The sequence below is a fragment of the Cygnus olor genome, chromosome 15 (assembly GCF_009769625.2).
Source record: "Cygnus olor isolate bCygOlo1 chromosome 15, bCygOlo1.pri.v2, whole genome shotgun sequence".
Classification (NCBI taxonomy): Eukaryota; Metazoa; Chordata; class Aves; order Anseriformes; family Anatidae; genus Cygnus; species Cygnus olor.
This window is the reverse complement of record NC_049183.1, coordinates 6,157,769-6,173,450: the sequence shown is the minus strand read 5'-3', so window position 1 is coordinate 6,173,450 and position 15,682 is coordinate 6,157,769. Positions and strand designations below refer to the sequence as shown.

General features: G+C 41.7%; 1 protein-coding gene across 2 annotated transcripts in view; it reads right to left on the bottom strand.

Annotated features, from left to right (window-relative positions):
* ADCY9 (adenylate cyclase 9) overlaps positions 1-15,682 on the bottom strand; it is a 92,015-nt gene that overhangs the window by 26,870 nt on the left and 49,463 nt on the right. The window contains exons 3-6 of one of the 2 annotated variants that reach the window (XM_040574104.1): positions 15,427-15,531; positions 10,947-11,164; positions 6,874-6,976; positions 3,424-3,632 (exon numbers count right to left, since the gene is read on the bottom strand). In XM_040574104.1, coding sequence (XP_040430038.1) covers positions 3,424-3,632; positions 6,874-6,976; positions 10,947-11,164; positions 15,427-15,531 — 635 coding nt within the window. The remainder of the gene's footprint in view (positions 1-3,423; positions 3,633-6,873; positions 6,977-10,946; positions 11,165-15,426; positions 15,532-15,682) is intronic. The other variant, XM_040574105.1, reaches the window with a different exon arrangement.

The window sequence follows — 15,682 nt, the reverse complement described above, 5'->3', positions numbered from 1 at the left end:
AAAAAAAAGTGCCCCCAAAATATGCCAATATATTTAGAACTACCTTAGTTCTTAGAATTACCTTAAAGGAGGCTATATAGAGGTGGGAATCAGGCTCTTCTCCCAAGCACCAAGCGGTATGATGAGGGGAAATGGCCTCAAGTTGCACCAGGGAAGGTTTAGGCTGGATATCAGGAGAAAGTTCTTTACTGAAAGGGTTGTGTGGCATTGGAATAGGCTGCCCAGGGAAGTCACCATCCCTGGAGGTCTTCAGGGAATGTGTAGATGTAGAACTTAGAAGCATGGTGGACTTTAGTACTAGGTTAAGGGTTGGACTAGATGATCTTTAGAGGTCTTTTCCAACCTGAATGATTCTATGATTCTAACTGAAAACAAGCCAGAAGGCTTCTGAGATTGTCTTCAGCAATAAAAGCTCTTTTTCAGTGCAAAGTAGGAGGCTATTTTCAAGGAAGTACCCTGGGTGAGATCTCCCCAGATCTGAGATGATCCTTTTTTGAACTTCAGAGATTTACTTACAGGTTACTATAGATGCCATGATGAGATGTAAGCCAAGTACAAATTATATTTCGTTTACTAAAGGAAAGATTGTGAATGTGAGCCTGTGGCAGCAAATGACTGAGAATCAACTGCTTGTAACTCTGGAGTAAATTTGCAGATGCTTTCCTCATGCCAGAAGAAAGGAGAACACATCTCACAGTTGCTCACAGCATGACAAGGGCCCCAGCAGCTACTGATAGCCAGTGGCTTGTTTTCTATCTCAAATTCCTCAGCCACACATTTGTGGGAGAGGGCAGGAAAGGGCAGCAACCACTTCTCCCATCCAGCAATTCCTGTTTCCCAAATTAACCACAAGAATTTGTGGGGTCTTGAGATTCACAGCCATCTCAGTCCCAGTGAAAGCAGCAAGTGCTAGTGAGCAACCATCATCTGCACTCGTAGTAGCTGTGCAGGAATTACAATATTCCCTGCATGCTCAAACCTCCCATGAGTGTCCATTAGGAGAAAGGCAAACCTGTGTGCTCTCAATCCATTGTTTACTGAAAACCTGCTGCTGCCATATCAGGTGGGACCACTTAAGTTTTGGTGACTGTCTACAGATGTTCACCAAAAGGTGAGATGTTTCTCAACCTGTTTTTCCGATCAGAATTAAACACAAAGGAATGATTAATATTAAAAAAATAGATACTTCTAAGACTTAGGAGTCTGCTTTAAACACTGGCTTTTTAAATCAACACGACTTTAAATGAGGAATCCAAGCCTGTTCAGGCTGTAAAATTTAGGTTTTAAACCAACACAATCTCATGCAAATAGCAGAAATGTCATTGGCAAAAACAAATAGCATTAAGAAAACATTATAAGGCCACTTAAACTCACCTTGGCAATGGCCCGGGCTCACTATCAGAGAGCATCGATGTCAGCAATACAGTGCTGCAATGAATTTAAACCTCCCTACTGCCGTACACAGCTCAGAAAGACAAAACTGCTTTGCAAATTCCTGACTATACAGACAGCATACTGAAAACAACAACTTTCCTTCTTCTCCTTAAATAAAACATGACCCACCAATTACAGAACAGGACTGAAGGAAAACCTTATGTACCCACATATAAAAATTTATAGGATTACAGCATCATCTTTTATAACTGTATGAAGTAAGCAAAAGTAAATGCAAAGATAATAATGTGACATTGGAAAAACAAGTAGGAACAATAACATATTGAAAAATACTAAAATGGAGTTATTTTGATAAGGTATCTGCAAGGTGAATAAACAAAATATCTCCAAATGCACCTGGGTAGCAGAAACCAGCTCTTGTAGAAAGCGGTGGCTGAGTTGTTCAGAGCTGAACAAATCCAAGGATTCAGTTCTGTGGCCACCTAACCCAAACTAACTGCTCACTGTTGCCTTCCTGCTCCCCATCCTGATGTAATGAAGGATCTGCCTGGGCTCATTAAACTGACAAGAAAAACTTTTCTGAGTTTCTAGTTTTTCCAAAAACTCCAGAACTACAATGCTATTCAAGCTGTAACAGACAAGTACACCTGCTAAGAAACACTACCTTCAAAAGTACTGTCCCTGTTCATAAATGACATCTCTTTACTCCAAAACACACTATTTCCAGTAAACATGCTTGCATACCTGTGTAGGCATACTTGAGTTACAAGGATTACTTTGGTGGCTGAAGTACAAATTATTTTTTATCTCGACCCTGAAAAGTCAGAGTGCAAGCTGCAATCTATTGTTTCTTTTGAAACAACAGCAGAATTGCTTCTAACTTGTAATTACAAAAGCATTTTAACTTACACATAACCAACAGATCTGCAGAACTGCAAGTGAAGACACCCATTTCCACACACCACCCGCATAACATTCTCTCGTGACGGTGAAAACAGAGAATGAAGGGGGCAGAATAAACTTGCCATCACAAGTACAGACAAACAAACATCTTACTATTGCGTCTACCATCTGGATTAATAACACGTTACATGTGGTATCTGTGCACATCAGACAACACGCCCAGGAGAGCATGAGCTTTACTGAATGCATGTAACAACTGCAGTCTTCTGCTAAGGCCTGGGGAAACCCCACGTTATGCAGGAACTGCACAGTAACGGATCTTCAACGAGTTACAATGATGGGGTAAGGACCGTAAGCGTCCCAGAAGTCCAGAACACACATTCTGGAGGTGACTGGGCATAAATCGGGAATGAGAAATCACTGTTAAATACCAGGTAGTTGTGCCTGCAGCTAAGACCTGCCTCTGATGGCACAGGGCTTCAGAGGCACCCTGAAGAACCTGGGGGCTGACGGTTTGTTGCTGCAAGGAGGCAGTGTGGGGGCTGGCAGGGCCCTGACTGCGGAGACAAGACCATGCCCCGTCGAGCAGCAGCTGACTGTCACACAGCCAAGGAATTGGGGGGAATACTGAACTTCAGTGTGTCAAACAGAAAAAATACACAAATGATTTGAATATTAAACTGATCAGAGCTGAAATAGAAATCATTAAGAAAACTAATTCTTGACAGATGTGCTGTGACTTTGACAATTTTATTTATTCCTCCCTCCCCGAAAAGGAATACTGTTTGCATTTGTGACAACATATTTCAGCTTTAAACCAGAAGAATGGTGTATTTCTGTTTAGGGGTTTAAATGTGGGGGATTTTTCTGAAGGACAGATGAGAGTGAAAGACATCGAGTTGTGCGTGGCATCACAAGCACTGGTAGGTGGGGACACGCATGGTGTGCAGACTTTGCTTCCTCGGGTGGACTCGATCAGAGTCACCCTCCTCTCCTTCAGTTTCTGCAGCTAGACCCTCTCTGCGCAAGATCTGCTGCAAGCCTTCTTGCCTTTGCTAGCACTGTTAGCCAGCCAACCGCTTTGTTTCTCACTCCTATTTCAAGACAGTGTTACGTTTTTATTACCTAATGGAGATGACGAGGGACAGCACCTCCAGCAGGATGGCGATGATGAACACGACGACTGCCGCAGGTGGCGGAGGGGACGCCACCATCCCGTGTTTCAGGAAACACGTGACAGATAGTATGAGGAAGACTGTGGTGGAGAGGAACACGTCCAGGAGTGAGCTGAAGGTAGCGCTGGCAAATGTCTTCACTGGAGCATTCCTTATAACCTGTGTGGAACACGGGGGTTGAGGGAAGTGATGACAATGAATAAATGCTCTCTTGACAAATTTGACTGTACCATAAACAGCAGCTCACAAAAATAAATAGAGGAATACAGAACATTTTGCCACTTCATTAATCCACTATAAGTACTGTATTAAAAAAGAAACAGAAGAGGTAGTTCAATGACTAGCAGTTCCCTGAGAATACGCCTACGTTGCAGAAACACACTGGCAGCACAGCTCCTGGGTATGGCGTGCATCTTTTTTTTTCGTAAAGACCACTATCATTTTTTTAACAGAATATAATGACATAGAAATAATACAAAAATTGCCAATACTATGCAAAGGAACATAAAAAACGTAATTACTAGCAGAGAAAGCTATCACAAGTTTTCTTCAAGTATTTTCATTTAAAATAACAGTAGAACTTACAACAGTGGGAAAAAAAAAAAAAAAAAAACCCTTTCTGGTTCCAGGGGGTCTTGAAGAAAACCCTCCAAGCACCACTCAACAGAAGGAGTTAGTTCACCGTGGCAGAACTCACATCTCCCTTTCAGACAAGACTAAAAGCAGCAATCGGGACGCTATGGAACCTGAACTGATCTAAGGCCAGGACTCCAAGTAACTCTCTGCTGTAAGCAACCCCTTACCACATGTTCCCACCCCACCTTGTGCTGGCACAGCTGTGGTGTGTGCTGGTTTGGCCAGTCCAGTTGAAAACCAGACCATGAGCTCCGCACCCTGGCTTATTCCACTAAGTGCAGTCTTAGGAGTGTTTGTATCTTCCCGAGGGACCGCAGAAAACAAATTCCAAAGAAAAATGAGAAGTATGCTATTGATAACGCCATGAAGTAGCCCCGTTTGAATACCGCAGTCTTGTACTCTACTTTCATTTGGACATTTCTTTCACTCCTCAGAACATTACTGGCACTCAACAGCACAGCAAAATGAACTTGTTCTTCATTTGTAGCTCTCTGCAACCTAATGTATTCAGTGAGCTTTGTTTCAGTGCCAAAATTACCTTTTAATCTGAACTGTAGCAGAATCCCTTTAATCCACATACACAGTCACAAATTGAATTAAGGAAATCAGCACCGCATCCTAAAGTGACAGTGTTAAGGATGCCCTAACAGTGTTAAGTAGTGCCTTAATTTCCAAACAAGAACAGGCTAAGCAAGCTCTCAGGAAGTGGAGACACTTAAGAATGATCACAAAGCAATCATGCAGCTGGCACCGTGTAATTAGAGGTGAACTCGCTGGAGCTGGAAGTTGCGTTCAGCAACAGTGAACTGCGAGGCATTTCAACAACCAGCAATGCTACAATCACTTCGCTCCCCAAGAGATTTTTGTTGTTTTGCTTTGGGCCAGTACTGTGCTAATACTAAGGCTTTAACAAGTTTTGCCCCAGTCCTGCATAGTTGCTATTATGAAATAAGGTTCCCATTTTCAGGTAGGTTTACGTAATAATTTTCAAATGAACAGCTTACCACCAACAAAATGCACAGACCTCATTCCTTCTCCTTCCTCTATGAATTTCCTGCACGCCCACATTACTAGATCAATCTGCATGTGCTTGACTATCACTGCTTTTCTTCTCTTTCCAATCTTTCAGTTGGAAAGATTTAGATTTACTGTTTTCTGTATAGTTTGTACAAATTGAGCAGGCAAACAGGGGTCTGTGTGTGCACGTGTCTGTACACACACACACACTGGTATGAATACCATGTAAATTCTGATTTATCAAAAGAGCACAAACCACTCTTGGTTTGCTCTCCTGTAGCACTCAATCCAGGATATGAGTAGATGTAATACACTGCTGTAGATATAACTTCATAAATGTGAATGTCATCCACAGGAAGCTTCTCCCTATTGCTGCTGAATGAGCTTTATTCAGAGAGACACCAATTAAAGTGCTGCAGGGTGAGCATAGAGTTCCTGAACAAGGTGAATGAATTGAACTGCATCACTACTATGCTTCCCTTATGTTAGAAAAAAAAAAGAAGAGGAAAAAGAAAAAGTTAGACCTCATTTGTAAAAAGCAGAAACCAAGCAAACGGGCTGCTGCTAAGGACAGCGTGGAAGCACTGCCCAGCACAGAAAGCAGCCTACAAGCAGAAAGCAACAAGCAGTGAAGCAGAAATCCTACCTGTCCTCAGATACAGGGTAAACTGGGAGGAAGCGAGCATCAACACTTTCGTTTATCATGGTGGGAACCCTGCCAGAGGTGTGACCCAGCCTCACAGCTCAGCACTGCTCAAGGGCAGGGCCCATCCCCTCCTGCTCCCAGACCCTCACCTCGTGCTGCCTCTGGCATTCAGCAAGCTGCTGGTTCAATTCCAAAACAGCAGAAAATAGAGGGAAAGAAAAAAAGAAAAGAAAAAAAAGCCCCAAACAGAAAAACAAAACACGACTATTTTATGCTGGGTTAGTAAAATGAACTAGATCACAGCAGGGAAGTGTGGTAAGCACCAGAGCCATTAGCAGGAACAGGGAGCAGTAGGAACAAGATGGGAGAGCAATTGCCCTCTTTTGGCCGTACCTTTTCAGCCACCCATGGAAATGCAGCCTCAGTTAGTACTGACGTCTATTGTTGCTACATACAAACTTACATCTTTTTAGTTCATATCAACCCAGCAGGAATATCTACTGACGTGTATAGTCTGCAGAACTACTAGCTCCCAAGGGGGTAAAGGACTTTTTATACTCACTGCAAAATCCTAAAGAATGCACCAAGTTCCTTACAATTTACACACTGTTCCTTACAATTACACAGTGTTTTGAACTGCCTGTTTTTGAATGCAACACATTTACAGAACTTATAATATTGAGTTCAGACCAGATTTGGGTATCACTGAGATAAGCAGGAGGCTGTGGCATGAACAAGAATCAAATTCAAAAATACCATTCTCAAAGTCAGGACATTTAATGAGAAGGCAAGTAGTCATTTACAGTTCTCCGACCTGCCTAAAGCCTTGAAACATTAACTTGAAAACGGAGAAAAGGCAGGGGAAGTGATTAGTGTATCCTGGTGGGTTGTGAAAATGTATTTCCAACCCAAATCTTGGACTAGACTCAGGACATGGCACGAGACAGGTAAACTGAGACTGTTTTCAGAGGCAGCAATACTGAGTAGTAAACCCCACTTGACATTTCATAACCCTTGTCATCAACTGCAATGAAATGTGTTAAAAACAATTACAGACATCACTTGGATTCCAGAAGAAAACCAATGCCATGAGAAACGCACCTCTTCCTGATAGCTCGTCCTGTAGGCCATCTCCAGATCCTGATCCAAGAAGTTCAGGCTCAGCTTGTTAATAGGCGGTTTAAAGAAGTAGTCTTTCATGAGGCTAAAGAGAAAAGACAATTCAGCATCAGTTTATTCAGCTGTAGTGCTTCCAGAGCCCCACCATTCTGTGGTTTCTGCTTCCAGGGATGGAGGCACTTGCATTTGCAGTTGCTGTAGTTTTCCTTTGCTCTCAGCCACCGTGGTACCCCCTTATCCTTGCTCAGTCAGAGGAAATATTTTACAAAACCATGACAGAGCAAACTTTTATATTTTCAGGAAGACACTAACAAGCTGTTCCAGAAACTTAACAGCTATAACTGCAGATGGCTACAGATAACTGTAATATAAGCTAGCTGACAGTAAAGGTTAATTGCTGCTACAGGTGCACAACCTTAGGAGATGCGTGGCCATGGGATATTTATGTCTTGGATGGAATTCTATTGGACAAAGCAAGCCAAGGATGATAAAGGTGACAAATTGTTAGAAAAAAACATTGTCCATTTTAGAAAACAGCACCGTCTTGTTATTTTAAAGACACTAAAATATCTCAGTAACTCAGCTGGGAACATTCGCTTAACGATCCAGGCTGCAGAAAAATGTAACCCAAGGTGATGGATGGCTTAAATTTACTTCTGCAACAGAAAATTTGAAATCTCCAGAATCATCAACAAAGGCACTAACAAATAATGAAATGAGCTTACTAGAACTAATGAACCAGTAGGCAGCATCTACCAGAGGGTGTTTATTTACTCCTTCAGCTTATCTTTCAGTGCCAGGTGCAGCACAAACACAAAAGGGGCCTTAAACGTTAAAAAGTTGTTTCTATTTTCTACCCTCCAGAGCAAAAAAAAAAAAAAGAGCATTTTTTGAGTTCTACATTACAGACTTGTAAGAAGTCTATGAAAGAAATTCTCTGGTGATATCTATGACACTTGATCTCCAAACCTCTTCTTTCTCCAGTAGGTGTCAAAGAGCTGGAAGGACTCAACTTACTCAGCATAGACTGCTTTGTGCCCGATGGTCAGGCTTGCTTACCCAAATTTATTTCTGGGATAGTCTGTCACTCCCTCTTCTGCCATCCTAATCTGAGACTTCAGAACACACACTCTCCTTATGAACCTCTTTTCGTTTTCAAGCAACTGATTCCACTCATTACATACAATGCACTGTTTTAAAAACTGCCATAGAATCTGAAACGGCACTGCTTCCTTCCAAGTGCTACCTCAAAAAACATAGCACCTGAGCAAAAATTTGAGCAGACTATTTTGCAGTTGCTAACGCTAAACAAAAGCCACAGAGATGCACGAGACCAAATTCCACGTAACTGAACAAGCTGAAAGACCCTAGAAAGCTAGTCTGTACCTGCATTCTTTTTTTTTTTTTTTTTGTACCACTGGAAGATATTTTTTAGAAGCCCAAACTTCCCAATACAAGATAGCATGTGGGAAGCATTTCTTCTTGAGATGCAAGACCAACCAAACACATGCCCTGAGGCTCTAGAAGACAAAAGACTTCAACCAAGAATATGGCAGATACTTTACATCCTTTAAACACTCTGGTTTTGGCCAATATATTAAAAAACATTACCGGATGCTCTCGAGGAATGAGAAGACCCACCTACTACTCTTACTACTTCTTATACTACAGTTTTCTTCTAAAATACGTGGTAGCATGCAGATTGCAATGAACAAAGCATGGTATTTTTATAGTGGTTCTAATAAAGCCAGAGTTAAAGCTCAAACTATGTACTGTGCAAAATACATATAATCAATTTCTAAGAAAAGGCAAGCCAATAACTTCCATGGAAAGGATTCCTGTGTAACACAGTAATACAAAAATGCCACACTAACACTGGCTTTATTGCTATTATTTTTAAAGATGACTGGAACTGTGCTGAGATATCAACTCCAAGGTGAAATCTGGGCACACAAAGTGCCCAGCAGCCAATTGTGAAACTCTCAGACACACATCTGAACTCCAGAAGAGGCTATGGCATGACAAACACCACCAGTGTTCAATGTTTTCTCGCACCCAGCCCTAGGCAGCTGTGCAGTGCGCAGGCTCCTGAATCGTCCCTAGGATATGTTTAACTCTTCCCAGCTGTACAGGAAACCTGCATGATTAATTTAAACACCTAATCACCATATCTAGGTTAGACATCTGTGAATATGATGCCTAATTTACATTGCAGATCAGAACACCTGCATCATGCAACATGGTGCAAGTCGCTACCCAATAAGAAGAGAAGCTCTCACTCGCTGCTGTTGGGTTTGCAGTAACATGAAAGCAAAGCAGCAACATTCCAGTAATTATTACTGTGAATGATGTGAGTCTTCATGTAGGATGACCAAGTGGAAGTTTAGATTTTACCCCACTCGCTGAGAAAACTCAGATTTCCCATTCAACCGTCCTCATCGATACTAAATTTGAGACCAACAATATATTATGTTTCACAGTAGGGGATCAAACATGTTTTTTAAATGACTCATTACATATAACTTAACTCTACGAAATGTTTAAAAGGATTGATATAAAATGGTAGGCTTAAACCATTTTGAATAGACCTAATTAATCAGGAGATTATTTTTGGAAAGTTATGTTTACATGAACCGAACTCAGCAGAGAAGTTTCCCTGGCAACAAGAAATGGCCCACTTAATATGGTAATGATGATATTTAATTGAGAAGAAAAAAAAAAAAGCTAGGCTTTGACTGATGTCACATCATGGTCCTACTTCCTTTTTCTGAAGAAGTATCCATTTTGTACGTGGAGGAGGAAAGCTCCATGAATACAAAAGCTGGAGGTGGGTATCTTTAGCAGTCGACTGGCATAAATTAAGCTGCTTCTGTAACTTAAAATTTGCAGTATGCTAGTTAAATTTTAAACAAAAATCCAATTTGTTTTTCCTGATTTCTGCAAACATTTGGACTTTCACAATCATTCTGTCTTCTAATATTTTGAAGTATCAGCTTAACACCTGTTCTCAGCCACTAATGACAGAACACACACACAAAAAAGAACCTAAATTTTTACAGAAGTTGGCCCCAGGAGAAAGGTAATCTGAAAAAAAAAAAAACACCAACAACCAACAAACAAAAATGAAACGAAAAAGAACAAGAGAAGAAGAGACTGGAGAAAGACTTTTGTCCCTCTCTCTCACTTCTCCCTGCTTTGGTCATGTTTCCAATTAAGACAACACTGTCCCTGTTCCGAACAGCCTGGAGTATATACAAGCATACAGTTTCAAGGATATTTAGATAAAATGTCCCTAATCTCAGTGGAAGCAGTGAAGCAAAAATAAGAATAGCCATAAATAATAACAAAACTAAGTTATCTGTTTAGCTGATCCAGTCAAATCACTGCCATAATAAGGGAGATATGGCTGTGTGTTTACAAAATCATACAGTGTTGAATTCTGAAGAACATATTTTCCTCTGCCCAAAACAAGTCTTTTTGTATGAAATGGGGAGAGAGGCTAACTTTACAAAATGCTGTAGGTAGCTAACAGGTCCATGAGAATTCACTCCTATTAATTCTGCTTCCAAACCAAATGTGATTTCTAGGTATTAGTCGCACAATATTATCAGATGTTGTTCTCTTGCAATACAAAAATTTGAATTTTGTGTTTCAGATTGTATATTACACTTTTAATTGAAGATGAAGGTACATAATATGTATATTAGGAGGAGTTTTGAATGTAAAGACAAAAGAGTTCAACTCCATAACAAGTCATTGAAAGAGTATTTTTCCTTTTCGAACACTTGAATGAAGAATGTCTGTTAACCACAGAAAAAAATGAAAAACCTGGCTTTACATATTCCTGAGCAGAATGTTTTTGAGTTCAAGTTCCTACTACAGGTTAAACAGAAGACAGACTAAGATCAGAAAACATACAGCATGTTATAATATGTTTACAATAATTAATGACATGAAACAAAAAGCACACAAATGCTGATTACAGATATGGGACCCCTGTTAATGCCTTTTCTTCCTTTATATACTTTTTCTTTGTGCAGCTCCATTTTCCTTACCTGTCTTCTTTAATCACATCGACAAAGTGAGCATCTGTCTTTTCTCTGATGTTTTTGAACCTCAAAGGAAGGAGGGCTGATTGATCCAGACTCACGCCCCCCCATCTTCCTTTCTCTTGCAACATTTCATAAAGCGAGGTTTGACTGTTGCTCAGCTTTTCTTCTTGTGGAGGACTCAAAAGTCCATTTTGAGTCTTTGAACTATGGCCTCCTGGAGCCTGCATGACAGAAAGTAAAAGATACACAGGGAACATGAATGGTTGAGAAAGCAGACAGGTGAGATTTAATGGAGCAAAAGTCAAAAGTTCTTCCCTCAGCACGCTGAACTTTTATGTGATCATGTCAAAGACCTACCTCCACCTGCCTTGAAATCATTCATGTCTGCTAGAAGCACACGCCTCTTTAGGTGTAGTTGTCTTTTTGCTTTTTATGTCCCTGTTTCCAAGGCATCAGAAAGCAAATCGCATTTTCACACATGCAATGAAGACCAATGACAGACCAAAACTTCATTCACTCATCTTCAGGTCAAGATTCTTCTCAAAATTTTTTTAAATACCTGCCTTAACTGTGCTATCTTTCCACAGGTCATAAGACAATTAACTCTGCCAGCCTTGCTAATCCTGCCACTGTCCACTACAGCCTCACTGCTTTCCCAGAAAGATGGAACAGCCATATTTGAACAGCCCTTTCGTACAGCTTATTATCCTACAAAAATATTCTGCAACTGAAACCACATTTTCCTCACTAAGATATAGTTCTTTTACCATTGTATTAATAATGTACTTTTAAATTTTGACACCAGCTTGCAATACAGTTGAAGTGCACAGTATCAGCAATTCTGCTGTCATTCATTTCAGAATAAAAATAAGTTTAAACCAAAAATGATTCTATTTTCATGGAATGTGAAGTTCTTTCTTTACATTTTGTTTGATCTAGACCAATATGCACTGAAGCAAGTCCAAGGAATTAGACAACTAAATACAGCTAGAATGAAAGTGAGCTGCAGTTAGTCAGGATCATTTTACAATTTTCAAATACAAACATGTATCAAAACTTAGCATATTTGAATGTTCATCTCCCCCCTCCACGTCTTATCATTTACCATGTATCATTCATCCTCATCCTGAAACCCACTCATGACAGAAGTTTCTTCATTTCTGCCTGTACAGCAGTCAGCACAGCAGTGACTAGCTCCTCCAAAGGACTATTCTTGGATGCCACTGCAGTGACCATAAATATCACACCACCCAATCATGCACTGAAATATGTTCCTTAGATTGTAAAATCAACTTAGCTAAAGCTGAGAAATACCAGATTTCTAGCTGCCCGTGCAAAATTAATTGAATCTCCTTGCGTCTCTAGGCTGTAAAACAAATGAGGAACGTGAACATAGGCAGGTATAATTGAAGGTGCACAGGCAACTGTTAATATATTATTTCCTAGTTTTTAACAGGAAGATGTTACAACAAAAAAGAAGCGTTCTTCTAACATAAGCATTTCTGGTATCCATTTTCTAGTTGAACAAACATAAAAACACAAACATTGTGCATATTAAAAACTTTCATGCATCACTGCTTTCACAAATAATTACCAGTGAAGATATGAGACAGCAGCAGCACATCACCTCGAGCAGGGAAGAGTCAGAAAATACTTGGGCTCAGCTCTCCATCCCCGTCAAAACTTCCAGAGCGAAAGGAAGACCTGCTCTGCCCCACAGCCGTAGAAAGCCGGAGGAAAGGCAGGAGGGAGGTGAACTGCACTCCCCTTTCCCCCTGCCCAGGCAGGACGCAGGACTCTTCTGCGCTGGCTGCCCAGCAGGAGGAGTGCAGCACAGAGAGGACAGGATTCCCAGCCTTGTCCCTACTATGACTCAAGACAGCTGTTTTGGCAGCTTGCAGGTGTTCATGGTACAGCGACAGCAGCTGATGAAGTATAATAGGCAAATTCAGTAGTTACCTTGGTGTGCTGCCAATGTTTTGCTAATGAACGTAAGCAACAGAAGAGAAAGGTGATTTCAGCAACGTGTATCTCTTGGACTGGACAGGCACTTGTGAGTGTGACAGAAGGGCACGCTCCTGGTCACCACCAAAGGTCTCCAGTGTCTTTTCTATGGGACAGCATTCAACAGCTTCCAAACAAGCCCTCCAGCAGCCGGAGCAGGTCACCTAGCCCGCCCAGGGGGAGCGCTGCGAAGGAGCAGAGGGCACAGCAGTGCCGGCCGGAGCAACTGCTGCTCCCGAGGCAAGGAGAACTGTCAAACAAGCGCCTGAAGTGAAGGTTCTTCATTGCTGCTGTTTGTTTTTTTAGTGCTAAAGATTGTATTTGCTGAGAGCACTTTGCAGAAAAAAAAACTGAGGCCTAGAAAAATGAAGGTCACAGTTACCACCCTTTTCTTTGTAAAGAATCTTTCTCCTTTTCCTCACCCTGCTGTACTTGAAAAGCAGTAAAGAAGGGAACACAGCTTTTTTGTCTGGGCAGCTCAGAGAAAAGATATGTGTACTGTTTGCTTTCCCTGTCTGTTCTTCGAGTTCATCTGAAGAATGCAGTAAAAATTTCTGCTCTTTCAGAGAAGGTCAGCATGGACTTCTCCTGGCCTCTTCTCTTCAGCTCTTTGGCAAAGGCTCAAATCCCTAAGAAAATTCTTCCCTTTGGTCAGCTCAAGGTTTTCCTGTGCTGTCTCCACTCTGTAATCTTAACAGGAGGGGATTAGAGTTTGAAACTGCTTGCTTGTAAGGAGAAAATCCCTGTTTAATAAATGCTGTTAGCTCCAGTGCTACTGTGGGTTCTGACGGCCATAGGCCATGCAGTTCTCCCGAGCACTCGGAGATGTGACGCACCACGGGACCACTCCCCTCATGAAGAGACGTGTGGGCTCCAAAGGACACTAGGGTCCAAGGAGGTGGTTAACAGCGTTTTGGGAAATGAGAGAACAGGAAGGGACATGAATGCTGCAGGGCCAGGTGCAGCGACGTGGTGTGGGGAGAGAACAGAGGTGAGCAGAGGGAGCCGATAGCTCTTCTTCCTAAGAAACCTGAGACTGCAAAGAAGATCCGGAAATCAAATGCCATGGCAGCATTGTACATGCACCTGCTTAAGCTTTCACTTAAATGGGCATCCCAGACTCACTGGATAACCACTTAGCTGGTCCAGTTTTTGGGTAGCAACTTGTGACCTGTGAATACATGAGGGACATATGATCTGGTCTCCACCAGCTTATTTCTTCCAATGAACTTACCGATGTTTTTTTCAGCACTGGACAGGCCTCTTCCAAGCATGGTTCATCGACCACGTGATTAACATACATGAGGCTAAGATAGCTGCAGTAGGAAGAAACTTTAAAGAATAATTCTGATGAAGACAATATATGACAACAGGTGGTTGGTATCGGGAGGAAAATCTTGGTTTGCAGTCTGTTCCTGGAGACCCCTGGCACGTGGGCAGAAGCAGCCTGGGAAGCAGCATCTCATGCTCACCATCTGGGAAGATCTCCCACAATGTTTTCTGTCTCGAAGATCTCATGCTGTTCTGAGACCAGTACCTGCTGGCCACTCTGCTCTATCTTCCTGAGAGTTGAAGAGATGAGTATTTTTTTTTCTTAGGCTGTTTCCTAGGAGCCCCAGCACAGAACATGGCCTACTGTGCTACATACCATTTACAAAAATGCTAGCAAGTTTTTTTGTTAGCTCTATACACAAGAAGAGTTCTACAGACAGATGAGAAGGAAAACAGCCAGGTAGCTATCCCTGAGAATAGTTATAAAGTGATTCTCCCCAGTGAGGAAAAGCATTACACTCATCTGAAAACAGAGAGCTGATAAGCTCTGGCATCCAGTCTGCATTTAGGTGGGAGCTTAATTTTCTGGAAAGGGGGAAGAGATGACAGGCAGAGCAGGGAGGCTACAAAGGCCACAAACAAGACGACAAATAGGCCATGTCTGGTACTGTAGAGGGAGTAGGTGGCTTCGGTAAGAATATCTAAGCAACAAGCAAGGAAAACAACCTTGGCAGCAGCATGTTGAATATGGAAGATGCTCTATTTGTCAGAAAAAGGATGTGAATGGACTCAGGTGCTGTGAATTTCAGCTGTGGGCATGAACAGGAATGACCATGCTTTAGAGCTACGATACAAGAGACAATGGCAAGACACAGTTGTGTGACTTGTGGCTAGGTGACACACGGCGACTGGTGTAAGCGATGGAGAGGGTGGTAGCGTTGTTTGTGCCTCTTTCATTGGCTGGCCTCAGCATTAATTTAAAGAGCCCAAATGTTAGGTCCTTCTCAAACTGGCCCATGAAATTACTAACTGTTTTGAAAATTTGGGGTGTGCGGGGAGCGGGCAACCAAAGTTTAGAATACAACTGCTCAAAATTGGTTCTGCTGCTTAAGGGCTTGAATAAAAGTAATAGCTGTGCAAAAATGAGAAAGCTAACTGAAGCAGAGAAATAAGGGGAAAGAAGGGAAGTGATAAATACTCAAATTACCTTTGTACTGTTTTTATGCTCATCCTGACAACCATTTTGGATAGCTCCTTCATCTATGCTGACATCACAGTGGGGTGCAAGGGTGGTACTACATGAAGGGCAAGGCTGCAATGAGACAAAAAAAATTTAGCCAGGAACATTCTGGTGTCCTCGTAATGGTATGCAATTTATAACGTGGCCTGCTTGTATGCTTGCTGCATGGTTAAAACAAAGCAACAGAAAGGGAAACAGGGAGCAAAATTTGAAAGGACCAGAA